The sequence below is a fragment of the Odocoileus virginianus genome, chromosome 15 (genome assembly GCF_023699985.2).
Source record: "Odocoileus virginianus isolate 20LAN1187 ecotype Illinois chromosome 15, Ovbor_1.2, whole genome shotgun sequence".
NCBI lineage: Eukaryota > Metazoa > Chordata > Mammalia > Artiodactyla > Cervidae > Odocoileus > Odocoileus virginianus.
Window position 1 is genome coordinate 50,872,145 of NC_069688.1, and position 24,647 is coordinate 50,896,791.

At 38.1% G+C, this 24,647-nt stretch overlaps 1 protein-coding gene across 1 annotated transcript in view; it reads left to right on the forward strand.

Moving 5' to 3' along the window:
• The window catches only part of STK3 (serine/threonine kinase 3), a 287,702-nt gene that overhangs the window by 22,185 nt on the left and 240,870 nt on the right, over positions 1-24,647 (forward strand). The window contains exons 2-3 of the mRNA XM_020887266.2: positions 20,532-20,612; positions 23,453-23,581. Coding sequence (XP_020742925.2) covers positions 20,532-20,612; positions 23,453-23,581 — 210 coding nt within the window. The remainder of the gene's footprint in view (positions 1-20,531; positions 20,613-23,452; positions 23,582-24,647) is intronic.

The following is a 24,647-nucleotide window of genomic DNA, read 5'->3' on the forward strand; positions in this document are numbered from 1 at the left end:
AAGGAACCTCCATACTGTTTTCCATAGTGGCTGCACCAATTTACATTTCCATGAATAATGTAGGAGGGTTCCCTTTTCTCCACACCCTCTCTAACATTTTTTATTTGTAGACTTTTTGAAGATAGCCATTCTGACCAGTGTGAGGTGACACCTCAGTGTGGTATTGATTTGCATTTCTTTAATAATTAACAGAGTTGAGCATCTTTTCATGTGCCTGTTGGCCATCTGTATATCTTCTTTGGAGAAATGTCTGTTCAGATCTTCTAGCCAGTTTTTGACTAGGTTCTTTGTTTTTTTTTTTTTTTTTTGATACTGAATTATATGAATTGTTTGTATATTTTGGATGTTAACCTCTTGTCCATTGTATCACCTGTACATATTAAGTTCCATTTGGTACGGTTTGTTTACTTTTATTTTTATTTCTTTTGCTTTGGGAAATTGATCTAAGAAAATATTGCTTTGATTTATGTCAGAATGTTTTGCACGTGTTCCCTTCCAGGAGTTTTATGGTGTCATATCTTTAACCATGGGTTTACTTCTGTATATGGTATGAAAGTGTGTTTCATTAATTTACATGTAGCTGTCCAGCTTTCCCAATATTACTTTTTGAACATACTGTCTTTTCTCCATTGTGTATGCTTGCCTCCTTTGTCATAGGTTAGTTGGTTGTAGATGTGTGGGTTTATTTCTGGGCGCTTTTTTCTGTTCCACTGATATGTTATACATGTCTGTTCTTGTGTCAGTACTGTGCTATTTTGATTACTGTAGCTTTATAGCATAGTCTAAAGTCTGGAAAGTTTGTGCCTCCAGCTTTGTTCTTTTTCCTCAGAATTGCTTTGGCAGTTCTGGGCCTTTTGTCATTTCGCCTAAATTTTAGGATTTTTATTTTGTTATTTTACAGAAATCATTTTCAAATCAAGTGTACTAAATCTTTTCCCAGATGTTTTCTTCAAGGTTGGGTCTTACGTTTATGTCTTGTAGATTTTGAGTTAATTTTAAACATTTTTGTAAGGTAAAAGTCCAGCTTCTTTTGAATGTAGACATTCAATTTTCCCAGGACCATTTGTTGAAGAGACTGTCCTTTCCCCACTCTGTAGTCCTGACACCCTTTGAAAATCATTTGGTCCTGCATACAAGGGTTTATTTCTGGGCTCTCTGTTCTGTTGTATTAGTTTGTGGTACTGACTTTAATCAGTACCACAGTGTCTTGATTACTTTTGCTTTGTAGTATGTTTTGAAATCAGAAACTGGGAGACCTCTAACTTTGTTTTTTCTCCTTAAGATTGTTTTGGCTATTTGGGACTCCTTGAAATTCCATATGAATTGGAGGATTTTCTTTTTCCCCTTCTGAAAAAAAATAAAGTCATGGGATGTTGATAGAGATTGCATTGAATCTGTAGATTGATTTAAACAGTGTTGAGTCTTCCAACCAATCCTTGAGCATAGGGTGTATGTCTATTTATTTGTATATTCTTTTATTATTTTTACTTTCAACAATGTCTTTTTGTTTTCAGTGTATAAGTCTTTTACCTCCTTAGTTCAATTTCTAAGTACTTTCCTCTTTTTTATGCTATAAAAATGGGATTTTTTCTTAACTTCATTTTACTTCTGGTTATTGTTAATGTATTTGAAGTGTAATTGATTTTTTGGTGTTGATTTTGTATGCTGCAAAACTTTTGCTGAAATCATTCATTAGTTATAACAGGTTTTTATGTGTATATGTGTAATGTTTATAGAGTTCTATACATATGAGGTCATGTTGTTTGTGAATTGAGATAATTTTGCTTCTCTTACAATTCTTCTTTGCCTTTTATTTTTGTTTCTTGTTTAATTTCTCTGGTTTGAACTTCTAGTACTGTGTTGAATAGTAGTGACAAGAGTGGGCATTCTTGCCTTGTTCCTTATCTTAGAAGAAAAGCTTTTAGTTTTTTACCATTCACTCTCTTGCAAACTTTTAATTATGTTGAGATAGTTTTATTTCCAGTTTGTGGAGTGTTTTTTTTTTTATCAGTATGAAAGGGTATTGAATTTTGTCAAATGCTTTTACTTTGTCAGCTGAGGTGATCATGCAGTTTTTGTTCTTTATTTTGTTGTTGATTTTCATTTGTTGAACTGTTCTTATATTCTAGGTATAAATTCTAGTTGTCATAGTGTATAATCCTTTTAATATGCTGTTGGATTTGGTTTATTAGTAGTTGTTGAGTATTTTTGCATCAGCATTTATTGGGAATATTAGTTTGTAGTTTTTGTTTTTCCATGTTGTATCTTTGTATGGTCTTAATATCAGAATAATACTGGCCTTAACGAATGAGTTTTCAGTTCTTTGGAAGAGTTGAATTCTTTGGAAGGAGTATTGGTGTTAATTCTTCCTAAAATGTTTGGTAGAATTCTCCAGCAAAGCCATCTAGTCCTGTGTTTTTCTTTGGTGAGAGGTTTTTAATTATATCTTCAGTTTCCTTATTGTTCACATTTTCTATTTCTTCATGATTTTTTCTTAGAAGATTGTCTTTCTAAGATTTTATCTATTTCTTTTAGGTTCATTGTTCGTAGTATTCTCTTAACAATAGTTTTTATTTCTGTGACATCAATTTTAATGTCTTCTTTGATTCCTAATCCTAGTTCTTGAGTCTTCCTTCTTTCTTTCTTCCTTTTTTCTTTCTTTCTCTCTTTTCTTAGTCTAGCTAAAGTGAAAGTGAAAGTCACTTAGTTGTGTCCGACTTTTTGCGACCCCATTTAGTGTAGTCCATGGAATTTTCCAGCCCAGAATACTGGAGTGGGTAGCCTTTTCCTTCTCCACAGGATCTTCCCAGCCCAGGGATCAAATCCAGGTTTCCTTCATTGCAGGAGGATTCTTTACCAGCTGAACCACAAGGGAAACCCTAGTCTAGCTAAGGGTTTGCCAATTTTGTTGGTCTCAAAAAACCAACTTTTGGTTTCAATCTGCTTTATTGAGATACCAAGACTGGGTAGCTTGTAAATAATAGGAATTTATTTCTCACTGTTCTGCAAACTTGGAAGCACAAGATCGGGGTGCCAGCATGGTCACATGCAGGTGAAAGCTTGTGGAGCTTTTTTCATAAGGCACTAATTCCATTCATGAGGGTTCCATCCTTATGACTTAAGCACCTCCCCAAAGCCCCAGCTCCTAATACCATCATCTTTGGGAGTTTGGATATCATCAGTATATATTTTTGGAGGACACAAATACTCAATTTTGCAATTTTGTTGATTTTTTAAAATTTTCTTTTGTATTCACAATTTATCTCTGTTCTAATCTTTATCATTTCATTTCTTCTATGAACTTTGAGTTTAATTTGCATTTCTGGTCTTTTGATGTGTAAAGTCACATTGTTGCTTTGATATCTTCTTTTTAAATAGGAGGGATTACTGCTATAAACTGCTCTGTTAATGCTGCTTTTGCTGCATCCCAGACGTTTTGGTATGTTGTGTTTTCACTTGTCTTAGATATTTTCTTTTCTTTCTTTCTTTTTGATGTGGACCAGTTTTAAAGTCTTAGTCGAATGTTTTACAATATTGCTTGTGTTTTATGTTTTGTTTTTTTGACCACCAGGCATGTGGGATTTTAGCTCCATCCCCTGTATTGGATGGTAAATTCTTAAACATAGGACCACCAGGGAAGTCCCTCCTGATATTTTCTTAATTTCCTTGTGATTTCTTCCCTGACCCTGTTTTTGTTTAAGAATATATTGTTTAATGTCCACATATTTTTGGATTTTTCTGTTGTCTATTATTGATTCCTTGTTTCATTCCATTTTGTTTGCAGAAGAAAACTAAAGTATTCTTGTGGCCTAACATGCCATCCCTTTTGGAGAGTGTTTCTGTTCCTTGTGCATTTGAGAAGAATGTATATTCTGCTGTTGTTAAATGGGGGAAACTTTTTCCCCCTGTTTTTACCTATATTTTTACTAGCTGTTGTTCTTTATTCTTCTGTATAGATTTATGTTTCCTTTTGACATCAGTTTCCTGTACCTAAGGAGCTGTTTTTAACCATTTATTGTTGTGAAAGTCAACTCATAATTAATTTTCTCACCTTTTTTTGTTTGAAAATTTTTATTTCTTACCTTTTGAGGGATATTTCCATTAAATATAGAGTTGTATTTTGATTATTGTTTCTTTCATCTCTTTAAAGAGTCACTGTCTTTTGGCTTGCTTACTGTCTGACAAGAAGACTGTAGTCATTCTTGTCTTTATCCTTATTTAAGTAATATGTCTTTTTCCTGGGATGTTTAGTATTTAGCTTTTAGTATTTTCTTCCTCTACTGGTATACCTGTTAATGCTGGCAATTTTATTATAATACATCAGATTTGTCTCTCTGTGTGTATTTATCCTTTTAGATTTGGTTAGTTACTTGCATCTCTAGTTTGTTTTTATACAATTTGAAAAATGTTTGGCCAGTATTTCCTTCAGCCCTTTTCCCTCTTTTTGTCTATTTCGGTTTTTTAATATCTATTCTTCATTTCCATGTAGGGCTCAGGTTTTTTCTTTTTTCCTTTATTATTAAAACATTTTTTCTTCAAGTTATCTTTTGTGCTGTACTATCGAATCTGTTTAAGTCTTATCCAGTGAAAACTTCATTTCAGATAGTTTATTTTTTTCATCTCTAAAATTTCTGTTTAGCTCTTTTTCCTATCTGTTTCTATTACATCAATAAGTACATGGGACGTATTTATATTTTGCTTTTTATAAGATTATTTTTGTTAATTCTATTGTTTCTGCCATTTCTGTGTCTGCTTTTATTTTGTGTGTGTGTGTCTGTTTTAATTGACTAAGTTTTCTCCTCTTTGTGAGTCATAGTTCCCAGTTTTTCTTATGTCTAGTAATTTTTGATTGAATTCTTAATGTTTAAAATTTTTATATTGTGGAGGGTGGATTTTAAGTTTTTAAAGAGTTCCAGGCATGCCTCTGAGATATTGAGGATTTAGTTTCAGACAACTGCAATGGAGTGAATATTGCAACAAAGTGAATCACATGAATTTTTTGGTTTCCAAGTACACAGAAAAGTTGTGTTTAAACTATACTGTTGTCTATTAAGTGGACAGTAGTGTTGTCTAGAAAACAATGTAATATACCTTAATTGAAAATGCTTTACTGCTAAAAAATGCTAACCATATGCTGCTGCTGCTGCTAAGTGACGTCAGTCATGTCTTGACTCTGTGCGACCCCATGGACGGCAGCCCACCAGGCTCCTCTGTCCCTGGGATTCTCCTGGCAAGAATACTGGAGTGGGTTGCCATTTCCTTCTCCAATGCCTGAAAGTGAAAAGTGAAAGTGAAGTCGCTCAGTCGTGTCCAACTCTTTGCGACCCCATGGACTGTACCCCACCAGGCCCCTCCGTCCATGGGATTTTCCAGGCACGAGAACTGGAGTGGGTTGTCATTGCCGTCTCCAAACTATCATCTGAACCTTCAGTAAGATGTAATCTTTTTGCTGGTGGAGGATCTTGCCTTGATGTTCATGTCTGCTGACTCATCTGGGTGGTTGCTGAAAGTTGGTGTTGCTATGGCAGTTTCTTAAAATAAGACAACAGTGAAGTTTTCCACATTGATTACTCTTTCTTTCTCAGACCATTTCTCTGTATCATGCAGTGCTGGGCTTGATAGCATTTTACCCACAGTAGAACCTCTTTCAAAATTGGAGTCTGTCCTTTTAAACATCACTACAGTTTCATCAACTAAAGTTAATGCCATATTTTACATCCTTTGTTGTCATTTCAACAGTCTTTGTAACAGCTTTATCAGGAGTAGATTCTGTCTCAAGAAATTACTTTCTTTGCTCATCCATAAGAGACAATTCCTCATCTGCTGAAGTTTTATCGTGAGATTACAGCAGTTCAGTCACATCTTCAAGTTCCAGTTCTAAATTACAGTTCTTTTGCTGTTTCTATCACATCTGCAATATTTTCCTCCATTGAAGTCTTGAACCCCTCAAAGTCATCCCTGAGATTTCTGCTCACTTTCAAACCATATTGATGTTGATATTTTGACCTCTTCCTTTGAATCATTAATGTTCTTATGATTGGGGAATCCTTTCCAAGTTTTCAGTTTACTCTGCCCAGAGCTATCAAGGAAATCACTATCTATGGCACCTATAGCCTTATGAAATACATATCATAAGGCTATATATGGAATATATATAGAAATAATAATACTTGAAATTTGAAATTGCTCCTTGATCATGGACTGCAGAATGGACTTTGTGTTAGCAGGAAGGAAAACAGTATTATCTTTGTGCATTTTCAAAGAGCTCTTGGGTGACCAAGTGCATTGTCAATGAGTAGTAATGTTTTGAAAGGAATCTTTTTTTTTTCTGAGCAGCAGGTCTCAAGAGTGGGCTTATAATATTCAGTTGTAAAACAGATGTATTGTCATTCAGGCTTTATTATTCTACCTACAGAGCGCAGGCGGAGTGGATTTAGCATAATCCTTAGGGACCCTAGGATTTTCAGAGGGTAAATGAGCATTGGTGTCAACTTAAACTCACCCGCTTCATTAGCTCTTGTCCTGTGAAGCTTTGAAGCCAGGTGTTGACCTCTCCCCTCTAGCTGTGAAAGTCCTCTATGGTATTTTCTTGCAATATAAGGCTGTTGAATCTGCATTGGACATCTGTTGTTTAGTGTTGTCGTTCAGTCCCCAAGGTGCATTAGACTCTTTGTGACCTTGTGGACTGCAGCATGCCAGGCTTCCCTGTCCTTCACTGTCTCCGAGAGTTTTCTCAGACTCATGTCCAATTGAGCTGATGATGCCATCCCACCATCTCATCCTCTGTTGTCCCCTTCTCCTTCTGTCCTCAGTCTTTGTGAGCATCAGGGTCTTTTCCAGTGAGTTGGCTCTGCATCAGTGGCCAAAATATTGGAGCTTCAGCTTCAGCATCAGTCTTTCCAATGAATATTCAGGACTAATTTCCTTTAGGATGGACTGGTTTGATCTCCTTGCCGTCCAAGGGACTCTCAGGGAGTCTTCTCCAGCACCACAATTCAATAGTAACAGTTCTTTGGTGCTCAGCCTTCTTTATGGTCCAACTTTCACATCCATACACAACCACTGGAAAAACCATAGCCTTGACTAGACGGACTTTTGCTGGCAAAGTGATTTCTCTGCTGTCTAGGTTTGTCATAGTTTTTCTTCCAAGGAGGGGTTCCCTGATAGCTCAGTTGGTAAAGAATCCACCTGCAATGCAGGAGACCCTGGTACAATTCCTGTGTCAGGAAGATCTGCTGGAGAAGGGATAGGCTACCCACTCTGTATTCTTGGGCTTCCCTTGTGGCTCAGCTGGTAAAGAGTCTGCCTACAATGTGGGAGACCTAGTTTCGATCCCTGGGTTGGGAAGATCCCCTGGAGAAGGGAAAGGCTACCCACTGCAGTATTCTGGCCTGGAGAATTCCATGGACTGTATGGTCCATGGGGTCGCAAAGAGTTGGACATGACTGAGCCACTTTCACTCACTTCACTTCTTCCAAGGAGCAAGCATCTTTTAATTTCATGGTTGCATTAACTGTCCGCAGTGATTTTGGAGCCCAAGAAAATTTAATCTGTCACTGTTTCCACTTCTTCCACGTCTATTTGCCATGAAGTGATGGGACTGGATGTCCTGATCTTGTTTAGTGCAGGTGCCTGCATCTTGCTAGATCTTCTGTGTAACTTGCTGCAGCATTACACGAGTACTTTTTGCTTCACCTTGCACTCTCATGTTATGGAGATGGCTTCTTTCCTTAAAACCCATGAATCACCCTTTGCTAGCTACAGACTTTCCTCTTGCCACTGCTTTACTTTTCTCTTTCTTCACAGATGGGTTTCCCTTGTGGCTTAGCTGGTAAAGATTCATAGATGTGAAGAAAATCAGGGCTTTGATCTGGATTAAGTTTTGGTTTAAGGTAATGCTGTGGCTCGTCTGATCTAACCAGACTACTGAAACTTTCTTCTTATCAGCAGCAAGGCTGTTTTGTTTTCTTATCATTTGTGTGGTCACTGGAGTAGTGCTTTAACTTTTCTTCAAGAACTTTTCCCATACAGCTGCTGTGGAGAACAGTATGGAGATTTCTTCAAAAAGCCAGGAATAACCTACCATATGACCCAGAAATTCCACTACTGGTCACATACCCTGAGAAAACCATAGTTCTAAAAGAAGACACATGTACCCCAACATTCATTGAAGCACTATTTACAATAGCCAAACATGAAAGCAACCTAGCTGTCCATTGACAGATGAATGAGATAAAGAAGTTGTGGTACATATATACAATAGAATATTACTCAGCCATAAAAAGGAACACATTTGAGTGAGTTCTGGTGAGGCGGATGAACCTAGCCTGTTATACAGAATGAAGTAAGTCAGAAAGAGAAAAATAAATATCATGTATTAACGCACATATATGGAATCTATTAATAGAAAAATTGTAGTGATGAACCTAATTGCAGGGCAGCAGTAGACATAGGGAACAGACTTGTGGGCACAGCAAGGGAAGGAGAGTGGAAAACGTTGAGAGAGTGGTACTGAAACACACCCATTACTGCATGTAAAGTAGATAGCCAGTGGTAATTTGCTGAATGACTCAGCGAGCTACCCGATGCTCTGTGACAACCCAGAGGGATGGGAGGTGGGAGGGAGTTTCGAGAGGGAGGGGACATGTGTGTATCTAAGGCTGATACATGCCGATGTATGAAAGAAACCAACACAACAGTGTATAGCAATTATCCTCCCATTAAAAATAAATCAAACAACAAGAAATAACTTTTGCTTGGCAGTCACAACTTGGGTAACTGTTTAGCACCGGAGGCCTGGCTTATGGCCTGTCTCCGCTTTTGACAAGCCTTCTTCACTAAGCTTAATCATTTCTAGCTTCTAATTTAAAGTGAGAAATGGGTGACTCTCCTTTTTGCTTGAACACTGGGAGGTTGTTTTAGTAATTGGCTTAATTTCGATATTGTTTTGTCTCAGAATAAGGAGGCCCGAGGAAAAGGGAGAGTGATGGGGAATGGCCAGTTGGTGGAGCAGTCAGCACAGGTAACATTTATTAGGCTTATATGGGTGCAGTTCATGGAATCCCAAAACACATTGCAATGGTAACATGTAAGATCATTGAGTACAGATCATTATAAAAACATAATAATAATGAAAAATTTGAAACATTGTGAAAATTACCAAAATGTGACGCATGACACAAAGTGAGCAAATGCTGTTGGAAAAATGGTACCAATAAGTCTTGTTTTATGCAGGGTTGCCACACACCTTAGTTTTGTAACAAAAAAACCTCAGTATCTGCAAAACATAATAAAAGAAGGTATGCCTCTATAGACTTGTTCTGGTAGGCAGTTAAGTTACCTTGTAGATTGGCTCAGTGCTTTTGAAGCCTATTTTTAAGCTCCTTTTGGGAAGTCTAATAGCCTTTTGGCTTCACTGCTGGCTCAGTAAAGAGTCTGCTTGCAATGAAGGAGATGCAGAAGACACAGGTTCAATTCCTGGGTCAGGAAAATCCCCTAGAGGAGGGCATGGCAACCCACTCCAGTATTCTTGCCTGGAGAAACCATGGACAGAGGAGCCTGGTGGGCTACAGTCCATGGGGTCACAAACAGTTGGACAACTGAGTATGTACTCATGCAAAGTAGACTTTATGTTTTGGTAATGCAGTCTCTGTTCTAAAACAAGGCTGTTCTGGGATGTATTCTCATAACTATTGTTGACTAAACTATTGTTGGTGGGAAAGATTCTCGGCCTTGTGTGATCTCTGGGAGTTGTTCTTTTTAAAAATCTTTTTTTCCCCCCTTAGGAAATAGATTTTGTTGGGCTTTGTACCATGTTTTTGTTAGCATGTACAGGTTGGCATTCAGCTAAATAGTCAAGGGAACTGTTTGGTAGATTGGTAGACTTCTTTCTCAGTACAGCTCTTTTCTCACAGGTATTCTGTAGTGTAAATTTTATTTGCCTTGCCTCTCCAAAGTCTCATCTTTGTTTCTTTAACTCTGCAAAATTGTTGGGCTCTTTGAATTCCTCTCTCACTGTGCTACATTTTGGATATAGCCCATATAGCCCATATAGCTTTAGATGTAAAGCCTGGGCGATAGCAGGGCTTTTCTTATTTTTTTTCCTTTTGTTATGGATCACAGTCCTGAAATGTCTGATATCTAATTTGTGAAAATAGTTTCCCATAATTTTTTTTTTTTTTTTTTAGTTTTTTGGCTGTTTGCAGCAGACAGATAATATCCTCTTACTTCCTTGTAGTCAGAAGTGAAAGTCCTGTAACAGACACTTTCAAATTTTCAAGTTGTTTGAACTTTCAGTAGCATTCTTGAAAGTGGTCAAGTACTACTTTCTTGTCCTTCATGACCTCATTTCTTAATTATTGATGTTTTCCTAGGGTCTCTTTTCTCTCTCTTTTTTTTCCCATTTATTTTTATTAGTTGAAGGCTAATTACTTTACAATATTGTAGTGGTTTTTGTCATACATTGACATGAATTAGCCATGGATTTACATGTATTCCCCATCCCAATTCCCCCTCCCACCTCCTCCTCTACCCAATCCCTCTGGGTCTTCCCAGTACACCAGGCCTGAGCACTTATCTCATGCATCCAATCTGGGCTGGTGATCTGTTTCACCCTAGATAATATGTATGTTTTGATGCTGTTCTCTCAAAACATCCCACCCTCGCCTTCTCCCACAGAGTCCAAAAGTCTGTTCTGTACATCTGTGTCTCTTTTTCTGTTTTGCATATAGGATTATCGTACCATCGTTCTAAATTCCATATATATGTGTTAGTATACTGTAACGGTCTTTATCTTTCTGGCTTACCTCACTCTGTATAATGGGCTCCAGTTTCATCCATTTCATTAGAACTGATTCAAATGAATTCTTTTTAATGGCTGAGTAATAGTCCATGGTGTATATGTACCACAGCTTCCTTATCCATTTGTCTGCTGATGGGCATCTAGGTTGCTTCCATGTCCTGGCTATTATAAACAGTGCTGCGATGAACATTGGGGTGCACATGTCTCTTTCAGATCTGGTTTCCTCAGTGTGTATGCCCAGAAGTGGGATTGCTGGGTCATATGGCAGTTCTATTTCCAGTTTTTAAAGAAATCTCCATCCACACTGTTCTCATAGTGGCTGTACTAATTTGCATTCCCACCAACAGTGTAAGAGGGTTCCCTTTTCTCCACACCCTCTCCAGCATTTATTGCTTGTAGAGTTTTGGATAGCAGCCATCCTGACTGGCGTGTAATGGTACCTCATTGTGGTTTTCATTTGCATTTCTCTGATAATGAGTGATGTTGAGCATCTTTTCATTTGTTTGTTAGCCATCTGTATATCTTCTTTGGAGAAATGTCTTTTTAGTCCTTTGGCCCATTTTTTGATTGGGTCATTTATTTTTCTGGAATAGAGCTGCAGGAGTTGCTTGTATATTTTTGAGATTAATCCTTTGTCTGTTGCTTCATTTGCTATTATTTTCTCCCAATCTGAGGGCTGTCTTTTCACCTTGCTTATAGTTTCCTTTGTTGTGAAAAAGCTTTTAAGTTTCATTAGGCCCCATTTGTTTATTTTTGCTTTTATTTCCAATATTCTGGGAGATGGGTCATAGAGGATCCTGCTGTGATTTATGTCGGAGAGTGTTTTGCCTATGTTCTCCTCTAGGAGTTTTATAGTTTCTGGTCTTACATTTAGATCTTTAATCCATTTTGAGTTTATTTTTGTGTATGGTGTTAGAAAGTGTTCTAGTTTCATTCTTTTACAAGTGGTTGACCAGTTTTCCCAGCACCACTTGTTAAAGAGGTTGTCTTTTTTCCATTGTATATCCTTGCCTCCTTTGTCAAAGATAAGGTGTCCATAGGTACGTGGATTTACCTCTGGGCTTTCTATTCTGTTCCATTGATCTATATTTCTGTCTTTGTGCCAGTACCATACTGTCTTGATGACTGTGGCTTTGTAGTATAGTCTGAAGTCAGGCAGGTTGATTCCTCCAGTTCCATTCTTCTTTCTCAAATTGCTTTGGCTATTTGAGGTTTGTATTTCCATACAAATTTGAAATTATTTGTTCTAGTTCTGTGAAGAATACTATTGGTAGCTTGATAGGGATTGCATTGAATCTATAGATTGCTTTGGGTAGTATAGCCATTTTCACAATATTGATTCTTCCAATCCATGAACACGGTATGTTTCTCCATCTGTTTGTGTCCTCTTTGATTTCTTTCATCAGTGTTTTATAGTTTTCTATGTATAGGTCTTTTGTTTCTTTAGATAGATATACTCCTAAGTATTTTATTATTTTTGTTGCAATGGTGAATGGTATTGTTTCCTTAATTTCTCTTTCTGTTTTCTCATTGTTAGTGTATAGGAATGCAAGGGATTTCTGTGTGTTAATTTTATATCCTGCAACTTTACTATATTCGTTGATTAGCTCTAGTAATTTTCTGGTAGAGTCTTTAGGGTTTTCTATGTAGAGGATCATGTCATCTGCAAACAGCGAGAGTTTCATTTCTTCTTTTCCTATCTGGATTCCTTTTACTTCTTTTTCTGCTCTGATTGCTGTGGCCAAAACTTCCAAAACTATGTTGAATAGTAGTGGTGAGAGTGGGCACCCTTGTCTTGTTCCTGATTTTAGGGGAAATGCTTTCAGTTTTTCACCATTGAGGGTAATGCTTGCTGTGGGTTTGTCATATATAGCTTTTATTATGTTGAGGTATGTTCCTTCTATTCCTGCTTTCTGGAGAGTTTTAATCATAAATGGGTGTTGAATTTTGTCAAAGGCTTTTTCTGCATCTATTGAGATAATCATATGGTTTTTATCTTTCAATTTGTTAATGTGGTGTATTACATTGATTGATTTGTGGATATTAAGGAATCCTTCCATTCCTGGGATAAAGCCCACTTGGTCATGATGTATGATTTTTTTAATATGTTGTTGGATTCTATTTGCTAGAATTTTGTTAAGGATTTTTGCATCTATGTTCATCAGTGATATTGGCCTGTAGTTTTCTTTTTTTTGTGGCATCTTTGTCTGGTTTGGGAATTAGGGTGATGGTGGCCTCATAGAATGAGTTTGGAAGTTTACCTTCTTCTGCAATTTTCTGGAAGAGTTTGAGTAAGATAGGTGTTAGCTCTTCTCTAAATTTTTGGTAGAACTCAGCTGTGAAGCCATCTGGTCCTGGGCTTTTGTTTGCTGGAAGATTTCTGATTACAGTTTCGATTTCCTTGCTTGTGATGGGTCTGTTAAGATCTTCTGTTTTTGTCTGGTTCAGTTTTGTAAAGTTATACTTTTCTAAGAATTTGTCCATTTCTTCCAAGTTGTCCATTTTATTGGCATAGAGCTGCTGGTAGTAGTCTCTTATGATCCTTTGTATTTCAATGTTGTCTGTTGTGATCTCTCCATTTTCGTTTCTAATTTTGTTAATTTGGTTCTTCTCCCTTTGTTTCTTAATGAGTCTTGCTAATGGTTTGTCAATTTGTTTATGTTTTCCAAAAACCAGCTTTAGCTTTGTTGATTTTTGCTATGGTCTCTTTAGTTTCTTTTGCATTTATTTCTGCCCTAATTTTTAAGATTTCTTTCCTTCTGCTAACCCTGGGGTTCTTCATGTCTTCCTTCTGTAGTTGCTTTAGGTGTAGAAGTTAGGTTATTTATTTGACTTTTTTCCTGTTTCTTGAAGTAAGCCTGTAATGCTATGAACCTTCCCCTTAGCACTGCTTTTACAGTGTCCCATAGGTTTTGGGTTGTTGTGTTTTCATTTTCATTCATTTCTACGCATATTTTGATATCTTTTTTGATTTCTTCTATGATTTGTTGGTTATTCAGAAGTGTGTTATTTAGCCTCCATATGTTTGAATTTTTAACAATTTTTTTCTTGTAATTGAGATCTAATCTTACTGCACTGTGGTCAGAAAGGATGACTGGAATGATTTCAATTTTTTTGGAATTTACCAAGACTTGATTTATGGCCCAGGATGTGATCTATTCTGAAGAAGGTTCCGTGTGCACATGAGAAAAAGGTGAAGTTGATTGTTTTGGGGTGAAATGTCCTATTGATATCAATTAGGTCTAGCTGGTCCATTATGTCATTTAAAGTTTGTGTTTCCTTGTTAATTTTCTGTTTAGTTGATCTATCCATAGTTGTGAGTGGGGTATTAAAGTCTCCCACTATTGTGTTACTATTAGTTTCCTCTTTCATACTCGTTAGCGTTTGCCTTACATATTGCGGTGCTCCTATGTTGGGTGCATATATATTTATAATTTTGTTATATCTTCTTCTTGGATTGATCCTTTGATCATTATGTAGTGTCCTTCTTTGTCTCTTTTTACAGCCTTTATTTGAAAGTCTGTTTTATCTGATATGAGTATTGCAACTCCTGCTTTCTTTTGGTCTCCGTTTGCGTGAAATATTTTTTTCCAGCCCTTCACTTTTAGTCTGTATGTGTCCCTTGTTTTGAGGTGGGTCTCTTGTAGACAGCATATATAGGGGTCTTGTTTTTGTATCCATTCAGCCAGTCTTTGTCTTTTGGTTGGGGCATTCAACCCATTTACATTTAAGGTAATTATTGATAGGTATGGTCCCGTTGCCATTTACTTTGTTGTTTTGGGTTCATGTTTATACAACCTTTCTGTGTTTCCTGTCTAGACAAGATCCTTTAGCATTTGTTGAAGAGCTGGTTTGGTGGTGCTGAATTCTCTCAGCTGTTGTTTGTCTGTAAAGCTTTTGAATTCTCCTTCATATTTGAATGAGATCCTTGCTGGGTACAGTAATCTAGGTTGTAGGTTATTCTCTTTCATTACTTGAAGTATGTCCTGCCATTCCCTTCTGTCCTGAAGGGTTTCTATTGATAGATCAGCTGTTATCCTTATGGGAATCCCTTTGTGTGTTATTTGTTGTTTCTCCCTTGCTGCTTTTATTTTTTATTTTTTTCCCCTTGCTGCTTTTAATATTTGTTCTTTGTGTTTGATTTTTGTTAATTTGATTAATATGTGTCTTGGGGTGTTTCACCTTGGGTTTATGTTGTTTGGGACTCTCTGGGTTTCTTGGACCTGTGTAACTATTTCCTTCCCCATTTTAGGGAAGTTTTCAGCTATTATCTCCTTGAGTATTTTCTCATGGCCTCTCTTTTTGTCTTCTTCTTCTGGGACTCCTATGATTCGAATGTTGGGGCGTTTCACATTGTCCCAGAGGTCCCTGAGGTTGTCCTCATTTCTTTGGATTCTTTTTTCTTTTTTCCTCTCTGCTTCATTTATTTCCACCATTTTAACTTCTGCCTCACTTATCCTATCTTCTGTCTCCGTTATTCTACGCTTGGTTCCCTCCAGAGTGTTTTTGATATCATTTATTGCATTATTCATTTTTAATTGACTTTTTAATTTCTTCTAGGTCCTTATTAAACATTTCTTGCATATTCTCAATCTTTGTGTCCAGGCTACTTATCTGTAACTCCATTTTGTTTTCAAGATTTTGGATCATTTTTATTATCATTATTCTAAATTCTTTTTCAGGTAGATTCCCTATCTCCTCCTCTTTTGTTTGACTTGGTGGGCATTTTTCATGTTCCTTTACCTGTTGGGTATTTCTCTGCCTTTTCATCTTGTTTAGATTGCTGTGTCTGGAGTGGGCTTTCTGTATTCTGAAGGTCTGTGGTTCCTTTTTATTGTGGCGGTTTCACCCAGTGGGTGGGGTTGGACGATTGGTTTGTCAAGGTTTTCTGGTTAGGGAAGCTTGTATCGGTGTTCTGGTGCGTGGAACTGGATTTCTTCTCTCTTGAGTGCAATGGAGTGTCCAGTAATGAGTTTTGAGATGGGTCTATGTGTTAGCTGTGACTTTGGGCAGCCTGTATGTTGACACTCAGGGCTATGTTCCTGCATTGCCGGAGAACTTGCGTGGTATGTCTTGCTCTGGAACTTACTGGCTCTTGGGTGGTGGTTGGTTTCTGTGTAGGTATGGAGGCTTTTGGATGGCCTCTTATTACTTCATGTTCTGTGTAGTCAGGAGTTTTCTGTTGTTCTCAGGTTTTGGGCTCAAGTCTCCTGCCTCTGGATTTCAGTTTTATTCTTCCAGTAGTCTCAAGACTTCTCCAACTATACAGCACTGATAATAAAACTTCTAGGTTAATGGTGAAAAGATTTTCCCCCATGAGGGACACCCAGAGAGGTTCACAGAGTTCCATGAAAAAGAGGAGAGGGTGGAGGGAGACAGAGATGAGCAGGGGGAGAAAAAGGGGGACTCAAGAGGAGAGAGACAGATCTACGCAGTTGTCTGTTCCCAGAGTGTTCTCCATAGCCCAGACACCCACAAAGATTCACAGAATTGGATTGAGAAGAGAAGGGGGAGGGAGGAAATAGAGGTGTTCTGAGGTAGAAAACGGATAGTCAAAAGTGTGAGAGAGTAATCAACACACTCCTGAATAAAAATGGGAACTGGATATTGGATTCTTAAATGTTCCAAAATTTACATCACATACTGAAAACAAAGATTAAAAATCTAGAGTAGAGGTTAGACTCTTAAAAATACAATATTAAAAACAAAAACAAGAAATTTCTAAATATATATGAAGTTCAGTTTAAAAATAGGGCTTCTTTTTTTTTTTTTGGCAAGGTTATAGTGAAATGAAAATGAAAATTAAGGAGTAACAGGAGTAATAGAGGACTTTAAAAGAAAATAAGGGAAAAAATAAAACAAGAAAAAAAAATTTTTTCCTAATTAAATAGTAAAAATATATGAAAATGAAAATGTTAAGGAGTAATGGGGGAGTAATAGGGAATTTTAAAAGAAAATAAAAGAGAAAAAAATAAAAGAAAAAAAAATTTTTTTAACTTAGAAAAAAAAAAAAGTAAAAATATATCTAGGAATTTCTCTGGAGCTGTTGCGGTCAGTGTGGGTTCTGTTCAGTTTCAGATAGCTCCTCGTTCCAGCTTACACTTCTCGATATTTACAGGCCCCTTCCGGTGTAGTCGGTGTTACCTACAGGGATTTTAATCTGTTGCACGGGTCCCTTCTGAAGCGGTTCCCTTTGTTTATTTGGCTTCTGTTTGCCGGTCTCTTCAGTGTCTAATTTCCGCCCTGACACAGACAGGCGGAGGTGGTCTCTTGTTTAGGTCCACTTGTTCAGTTGCGCTGCAGCGAGGGAGGGGCGCTGTGTGTGTGGGGAGCACTCACAGTGTTCGGCCACACTGGGTTTGCCCCCACTCACGGGTGTGTGCTCTCCCGGTCTACACTGCTAAGGCTCCTGGCTGCTCTATATGCAGCGGGCCCAGCGTTGTGTGCGGTTCCAGTTTTCCGGTTCTCCACAAAAGCACGGAATTCGTTGGGCCTGCGTTTTGTGCCTTCCCTGGCCTGAGCGGCTCAGGCAGCCGGGAGCTTGACGGGCGCACTCTTCCCGGGTGCGGTGCGCCTTCTCCCCTCCGCGGTCCCAGCCTCAGTTCCCGCGCGTGCGCCAGTCGGGTGCGTGCGGCTTGTGTCTGTTCTTGGGAGCTGGCCTCTAGCCGTGACCCCCCACCCCCCTTCCCTGGCGGATGTCGACCATCCAGAATCTCAGGAAGTCTTTGGTTAGAAACTGGAGGCCTGTTTGCAGTGTGGTAGGGGGTGCCGTCTCTGGGGCCGAGTTTGCCCCCTTCCCGTCCCCCCTGCCTCCTGCCTCTGGCGGGGATGGGCCGGTCCGCCGCCTGCTAGCTCTTCTCTGGAATTGCTCAGTCCCTTTTTTCTGCGAACGGCCGGCTGTGTGTTTGGGCCGGTTAGTTTTCTCTCTCTCTTGCTATCCCACAGTTTAAATTGCTATCTCACGAAAGCTTCCTCCGATTGCTCTCAGGGCATTCGGCCCGGTCCTTACCCTAAGCAATGCCGCCCGTTCCTCTCTGTTCTGCCCCCACTTGCTGGTGGGGGATGCGGGCATCTGGGGCACTTTTCAGCTGGGAGTTGCTTTTAGGCACATAATCTGTGGGTTTTATTTTTCTCCCAGTTAGGTTGCCCTTCGAGATTCGAAAACTTCCCCCAGAACCGCCAGTGTGAGGGTTTCCTGGTGATTGGAAACTTCCTCTATTAAGACTCCCTTCCCGGGATGGGTCTCTGTCCCTAGCTCTTTTGTCTCTCTTTTTATCTTTTATATTTTGTCCTACCTCCTTTCGAAGACAATGGGCTGCTTTTCTGGACACCTGATGTCCTCTGCTAGTGATCAGAAGTTGTTTTGTGAAGTTTGCTCAGCGTTCAATTGTTCTTTTGATGAATTTGTAGGGGAGAAAGTGGTCTCCTCGTCCTATTCCTCCGCCATCTTGGCTCCTCACCCCATCTCTTTTCTCTTTGATCCTTATTTCTTCTTAGACATTTCTTGATGGCTTTATCCCTCATCATACCTTTAGGCTTCATCTGTGTGCTGTGTGTGTGTGGGTTGCTCAGTCGTGTCCGACTCTTTGCAATCCCATGGACCATAGCCCGCCAGCCTCCTCTGTCCATTCTCCAGGCAAGAATACTGGAGTGGGTAGCCATTCCCTTCTCCAGGGGATCTTCCTGATCCAGGGATTGAACCTGGGTCTCCTGTATTGCAGGTAGATTCTTTACCATGACACCAAAAAATGACATTGCCAATTCAGATCTCTCCTGGGATTCATATAAACAGTTGGTTACTGGAAATCTACATTTGGATGAGAGGGGTTAAACCCAACACGTTCTTCTTCAAGCTTTTTTCTTGCGTTCTTTAGTTTGGTAAATAACGTTATATCTAATCGTTTGCTTAAACCAAAGGCTTAAGAGACATTCTCAACTTCTCTCTTTCTTGCATCTCTGCATATTTAATCAAAACTACTTTTTGTTGAGTGTGCCTGCTCAGTATCTTGCTTAGCTTGTCTTCTCTCGGTTCTTATTGCCACTGCTACTATATTCTTTGCATCTGTATTTTGAACAACTCCGTGCTAGTTTCCCTTCTCTGCTGTTGCTTGTTGCATGTTCTTCCTCTTAATTACAGGAGGGGTGATCTTTTAAAAACAGAGCTCCTTAACATGGTTTACAAGACTCTTTACCTCTGCATCCTGACCACTTTTACTTTATTCATATGGAATTACTTTTGGTCTGTCAAACACATCATGTATAATGTCTCTCACTTCTTGTTTCTAGATATTTCTGCCCATGCCATACTTTGGATAACTTTTAAAAAAGCAAAAACAAAGTAAATAGTTTTCTCTATGGCAACCAGTCAAGTAGCCCATAAAAACTAAAAACTCATAAGTAAAGTCACTACAAATGGGAATATTTGCAACCTAAACCTTTTCTTATCTGTACACAGAGATAAGAAAAGGACCAAAAACCCAGAAGCAAAGGGAGCAGAGATCATGAATAGATGATTTTGCTTCATACTGTAGTAAAAGATGCTCAACTTCACTCACAGTAGGAGAAATGCAAAATAAATTTGAGTTATAAGTTTTTACGTAATATATTTGCTGAAATCCAAATATTTCCAAATATGAAGTTTAATGTATCTGTCCAGATATAGAGTTTAGTACTGTATAGGTGGAATTGTGGGAAAAGAAGGTTTCTCATGTATTACTGGCAGGAAAGTAAATTGGTGTAAGTTGCCCCCAGAGGGCAATTTGCTGGTGTCCATTAATATACATATATATTGACATGATGCACAATTATAGTAGATAAAATATACCATAATATAATCAATCAGCAATTTTAATAATTAGTATCAGTTATTATAACAGTGATTTTATTATGTTATTAAATTTATATTATGAAATATGGTCATACTTATAGTATATGTACTTACTTATCATAGTATACTTCTATATGGGCTTCACCGGTGGTTCAGTGATAATGAATCCGCCTGCAATGCAGGAGATGCAGGAGACATGGATTCGACCCCTGGGTCAGGAAGATCCACTGGAGGAGGGTATGGCAACCCACTCCAGTGTTCTTGGACAGAGGAAACTGGCGGGCTACACTCCATAGGGTCATAAAGAGTCGGACATGACTGAAACGACTGAGCCACACACACAAACATCTATATTTTGTGTGTTTATATATTTTCTTGCTCTCACAGTTTCATGTTTGGGAATTTACCCTAAAGATATGCAAGCACATGTATTAGCTGACTTACCTATAAGCTTACTTATTTCAGTGTTTGTAATAGCAAAAGGGAACCTAGATATCTATAAGTAAAGGATTGCTAAGAAAAAAGAAAAGAATGAAGATGTTTTCTATGAATTTATGTTGTAGAGATATCCAGCAGAGATTTTATGTTATATGAAAACATCAAAGTATGTAACAGCGTGTGTAAAAAGTATATATACAGTGTGTGTAGAAAATGCTATATTGTGTGTTCAAAAGGGGGAGAAATAGAAATGTTTTTATAAAGGTTTCACAGGAAGGTAATAAAAGTGCTTATTCTTTGCCATGTTTCTGGGAAGTTTAAGAACAAGAATTGCAAGGAGACTATATACTGTATACTTTTTTGTATTTTTGAGTTTTGAACCATCTGAATATATTTTCTCTTAAAATTTTAAAAATCTATAAGAGATCTTACAGAAAATGCTTTTTCTTTTGTTTTTCTCATTAGTAAGCTAAAAAAGCTGAGTGAAGACAGTTTGACTAAACAGCCTGAAGAAGTTTTTGATGTATTAGAGAAACTGGGAGAAGGGTAAGTACAAAAAATACAAAAGTAGCTTTTAGATAATGACAGAACGATTATAACATACCATGTAAGATTAGTCCTTCACTAGAGTATATTTGATTGAATTAAACAGTAAGTGTATAGAGGGAATGTATCAATACCTGAACATAGCAGAGGTCATATATGACAAGCCCAAGCTAACATCATACTGCATAATGAAAAACCAAAAGTATAGGAAAACTTCCAAGGTAATAAAGGCATAAAACACAAAACATATTAGATCAGTAAGAACAGGGAAAAGGAAATAGAGAAAACAAAAATATAAAATAGTAAGATAAATTTAAGTTAGAAGGAATAAAGTGAAATGTATTTTTCACTAAATGTCAGTTCTTCCATAGACAGACTATTAGGGTCAATTAAAATGCAAAACCTAGCTATATGCTGTTTATAAGAGGCCTAATACAAAGGGTGGACATATAGTGGTATTTCCTATTAGAGACATGAGATAAGAAAGATGTAACCACATCAGAAAGAAAGCGTGAAATGGCAATGTTTATATCACATAAATTAAAGTTAAAATATCGTAAGTGAGAAAAGAGGAGTTAATATTCAGATAAAGAATGAAGAGGGATATTAGGTAGTGATATGAAAGAGAACTCATAATGAAACAGTAAGACCCAGTGATGTTGTGAATTGAGTTTGCATTGTAATTCAGCTTCTGGCAAGATTAGATTTTGGGTTTCAGAAGTCTCAGTCTTGGATGTATAAGAAATGAGATTTTTCTTCGAAGCATTCAGAAGTTTTCTGGATCTCTCAGTCTTGGCCTGGAAATTTAAGCCCTGAGCTTGTTATGTTTGTTTTATGACTTTTCCAGCTTAGTCAGGAGCAGCCATTCCATTCTGCAGTTTTTGTACTCTTATTTTCACTGTAACATTCAATTGATTCAGGTAGTTGATCTTCTAAAACTTTCCCTAGACTCCAGGAACTAAGGATAATAATTTAAATAATTATTTTGCCATCAGATACCTTAGTCTACAGTGTTCTGCTTTTCCCTTGCATTGACGTCATTGCTATCTTTAAGTCTAAGAAAGAACTAATCCAAGATTCCCATTTCTTAAGATTCTTTCCCTGGGAACCACTTCCTTCCCCAAAACTATTGGCAGCAGATCATGGTTGTGAAAAGAAAGGTCACTCTATGAACTCCAGGCATAAAGAGTTTACTATGAAATTTGGAGCTGAAATGACTTGTGCAAAGGCCGGGGGTGCAAAGGTTGTGGACTCTGTCACTGAAGCCCAGAGAAGCTGGTGCTGCAGGTCTCAGCACTGATGTGGTGTTTCTCCAAAGCTCACATGGGCTCTGCTGGGATCCCTGAGAATCGTTTAGGTGCTCCCACCAGCTCTCTTAGTCTGCAGCAGCAGTGTGGTGGTTATCAAGAAGCTCAGCAGGAAGGCACTGTATATCTGATGTTTGGTCAGGCATCTGCTGCAGCTGTATTTGAAACGTGATGGTCTTTCCTCAGCTTTTTGCCATTCAGATTTCATGAATGTTCTCATTGTCAGACTCTTAAGTGGGATCCATTCAGGGAAGGGAAATCTGGGAAATGTGGATCCTAGTTTTCTTTTGTAGTGACAGGAAGACCTTAGAAGAGACTGATGGTGTTGCTTAATTGGCAATAGTTAATCTAGCTCTTGAGTCTAGACTAGCTTTTGAGGGGCTATATATATATATAATACACCCACACGCATACACACACATGCACACACATATATATGGCTTCAAAGGGGGAGATACAGATTTCCCTTGCTCTCTGAAAGTAGAGCATTCTTATGAAACCTTTAGTAAGTTGAAACGTAAAGCAAAGAAGGGCTTCCCTGGTGGTTCAAACGATAAAGAATCTGCCTGCAATGCAAGAGTCACAGGTTTGATCTTTGGGTTGGGAAGATCCCCTGGAGAAAGGGAGTGGCTACCCACTCCAGTATTTTTGTCTGGAGAATTCCATGGACAGAGGAGCTGAAGCAGATATATTACAGCACATCTTGCTAACGTTTACAGAAAATAAATTGTGAGATAAAGCACAGATCCTCTCAGACAAAGCTCAGAGGTACGGTGGCTTGATGCTGAGATGCTGAGTGTAATTCTAGGAATGAGCTTGGCAGTGCCACTGTTGCTGCTCATGGTACTTTCTCCCTTTCTAACGGCTCCTGCAAAAATAAACGTTGAATGCTGTTTTTATTTTCACCTTTTTTTTGTAAAAGTGTAAATCCTCTTCAGATTTCATCTGGTTAGTGAAACAGGTGTTATTCCAGGCCTTTTGTAAAAATGAAGGGGCGTAAAGTGAATTTTTGAAAAGTGGGTTTACCTGTATATGTGCGTGTGTGTAAATTAGGACTAACACACACATATACATACAAACCCATGGTGAAGGTTTCAGTTACTCGTAAGCAGTCTGGGCAGGCGTGGGACTCTGATATTTTGGGGATGATTTTGCTTAAGGAGAGATCAGCCTTTTCTCCTAACATGAGATTTTGGCTGTTTTTATTCTATATTCCATTCTTTTAACTTCCATTTATGTATCTTCTTAATGCTGCACTTGTTTGAGTTGACAAACCGTAAGTCTATTTCTTTCATTCATAAGAAACAGAGCAAATCTTTTTCTGTTAATTTGGTGATGTTAATGAGTTTTAAGCCTATAATTGAAGCATTAAAGCTAAGATATAATTCACTTTTAAAATTTATTTCGTTTGATTTGTCACCATTGAGTAGTATTTTAAATTAGAAAAGACTACATGTGAACACTCAGACTCTTTCTCTAATAGTTACGATGTTTGAAAGGAAAAAAATAAAGGCATGTCTTGGTTTCTTTTAGGTCTTATGGAAGTGTATTTAAAGCAATACATAAGGAATCTGGTCAAGTTGTGGCAATTAAACAAGTACCTGTTGAATCAGATCTTCAGGAAATAATCAAAGAAATTTCCATAATGCAGCAATGTGACAGGTATGAAGAGATTTTATTTCTTTATTTTACCTTCATTTTGATAAATTTTGCTAGTCATGTACAATAAAATGTATTTAGTCATCTTAGTTTTTTCTTCTGACTTCCCATCAGAAGTGAGACTTATCTTTCAAGAAAGATGAGACTAGCTTTGTTGGGTTGTCTTAGGACTTTCAGTTCTAAGCAGAAATGATATTATAAAGCAATATGTGGTGATAGAATATACTCAAGCACTTTTCTCATTTTCAGGGGAAATTTACAGGTGAAAATTAGCTTTTGATATTAGGGAGAAGTCATTTAACAGTCCTTTTGCTGTAATTTGTTTTAAATAATTAAAAACACTCCTGGAGGAGGTTGCCAATAGATGGGGAAAAATGGAAACAGTGACAGACTGTTTTCCTGGGCTCCAGAATCACTGTGGATGGTGACTGCAGCCATGAAATTAAAAGCTGCTTGCTTCTTGGAAGAAAAGCTATGACAAACCTACATAGTGAATTAAAAAGCAGAGACATCACTTTGCCAACAAAGGTCTGTATAGTCAAAGCTTTGGTTTTTCCAGTGGTCATGTATGGATATGAGAGTTGGACCATAAGAATGCTCAGTGCTGAAGAACTGATGCTTTTGAATTGTGGTGCTGGAGAAGACTCTTAAGAGTCCCTTCGACAGCAAGGAGATCAAATCAGTCTATCCTAAAGGAAAACCAACCCTGAATATTCATTAGAAGGACTGATGCTGAAGCTGAAGCTCTGATACTTTGGCCTCCTGATGTGAAGAACTGACTCATTGGAAAGCACCCTGATGCTGGAAAAGATTGAAGGCAGGAGAAGAAGGGGATGACAGAGGATGAGATGGTTGGATAGCATCACCGACTCAAGGGACATGAGTTTGAGCTGACTCCGGGAGATGGTGAAGGACAGGGAAGCCTGGTGTACTGCAGTCCATGGGGTCACAAAGAGTCAGACACAACTGAGCAAGTAAACAACAAAAATTAAAAGTCATGTTTTATGTAACTTTGATTTATTCAGCAAACATCTACTGGACATCCTTAGTGCGCCAGGTATTGTCACAG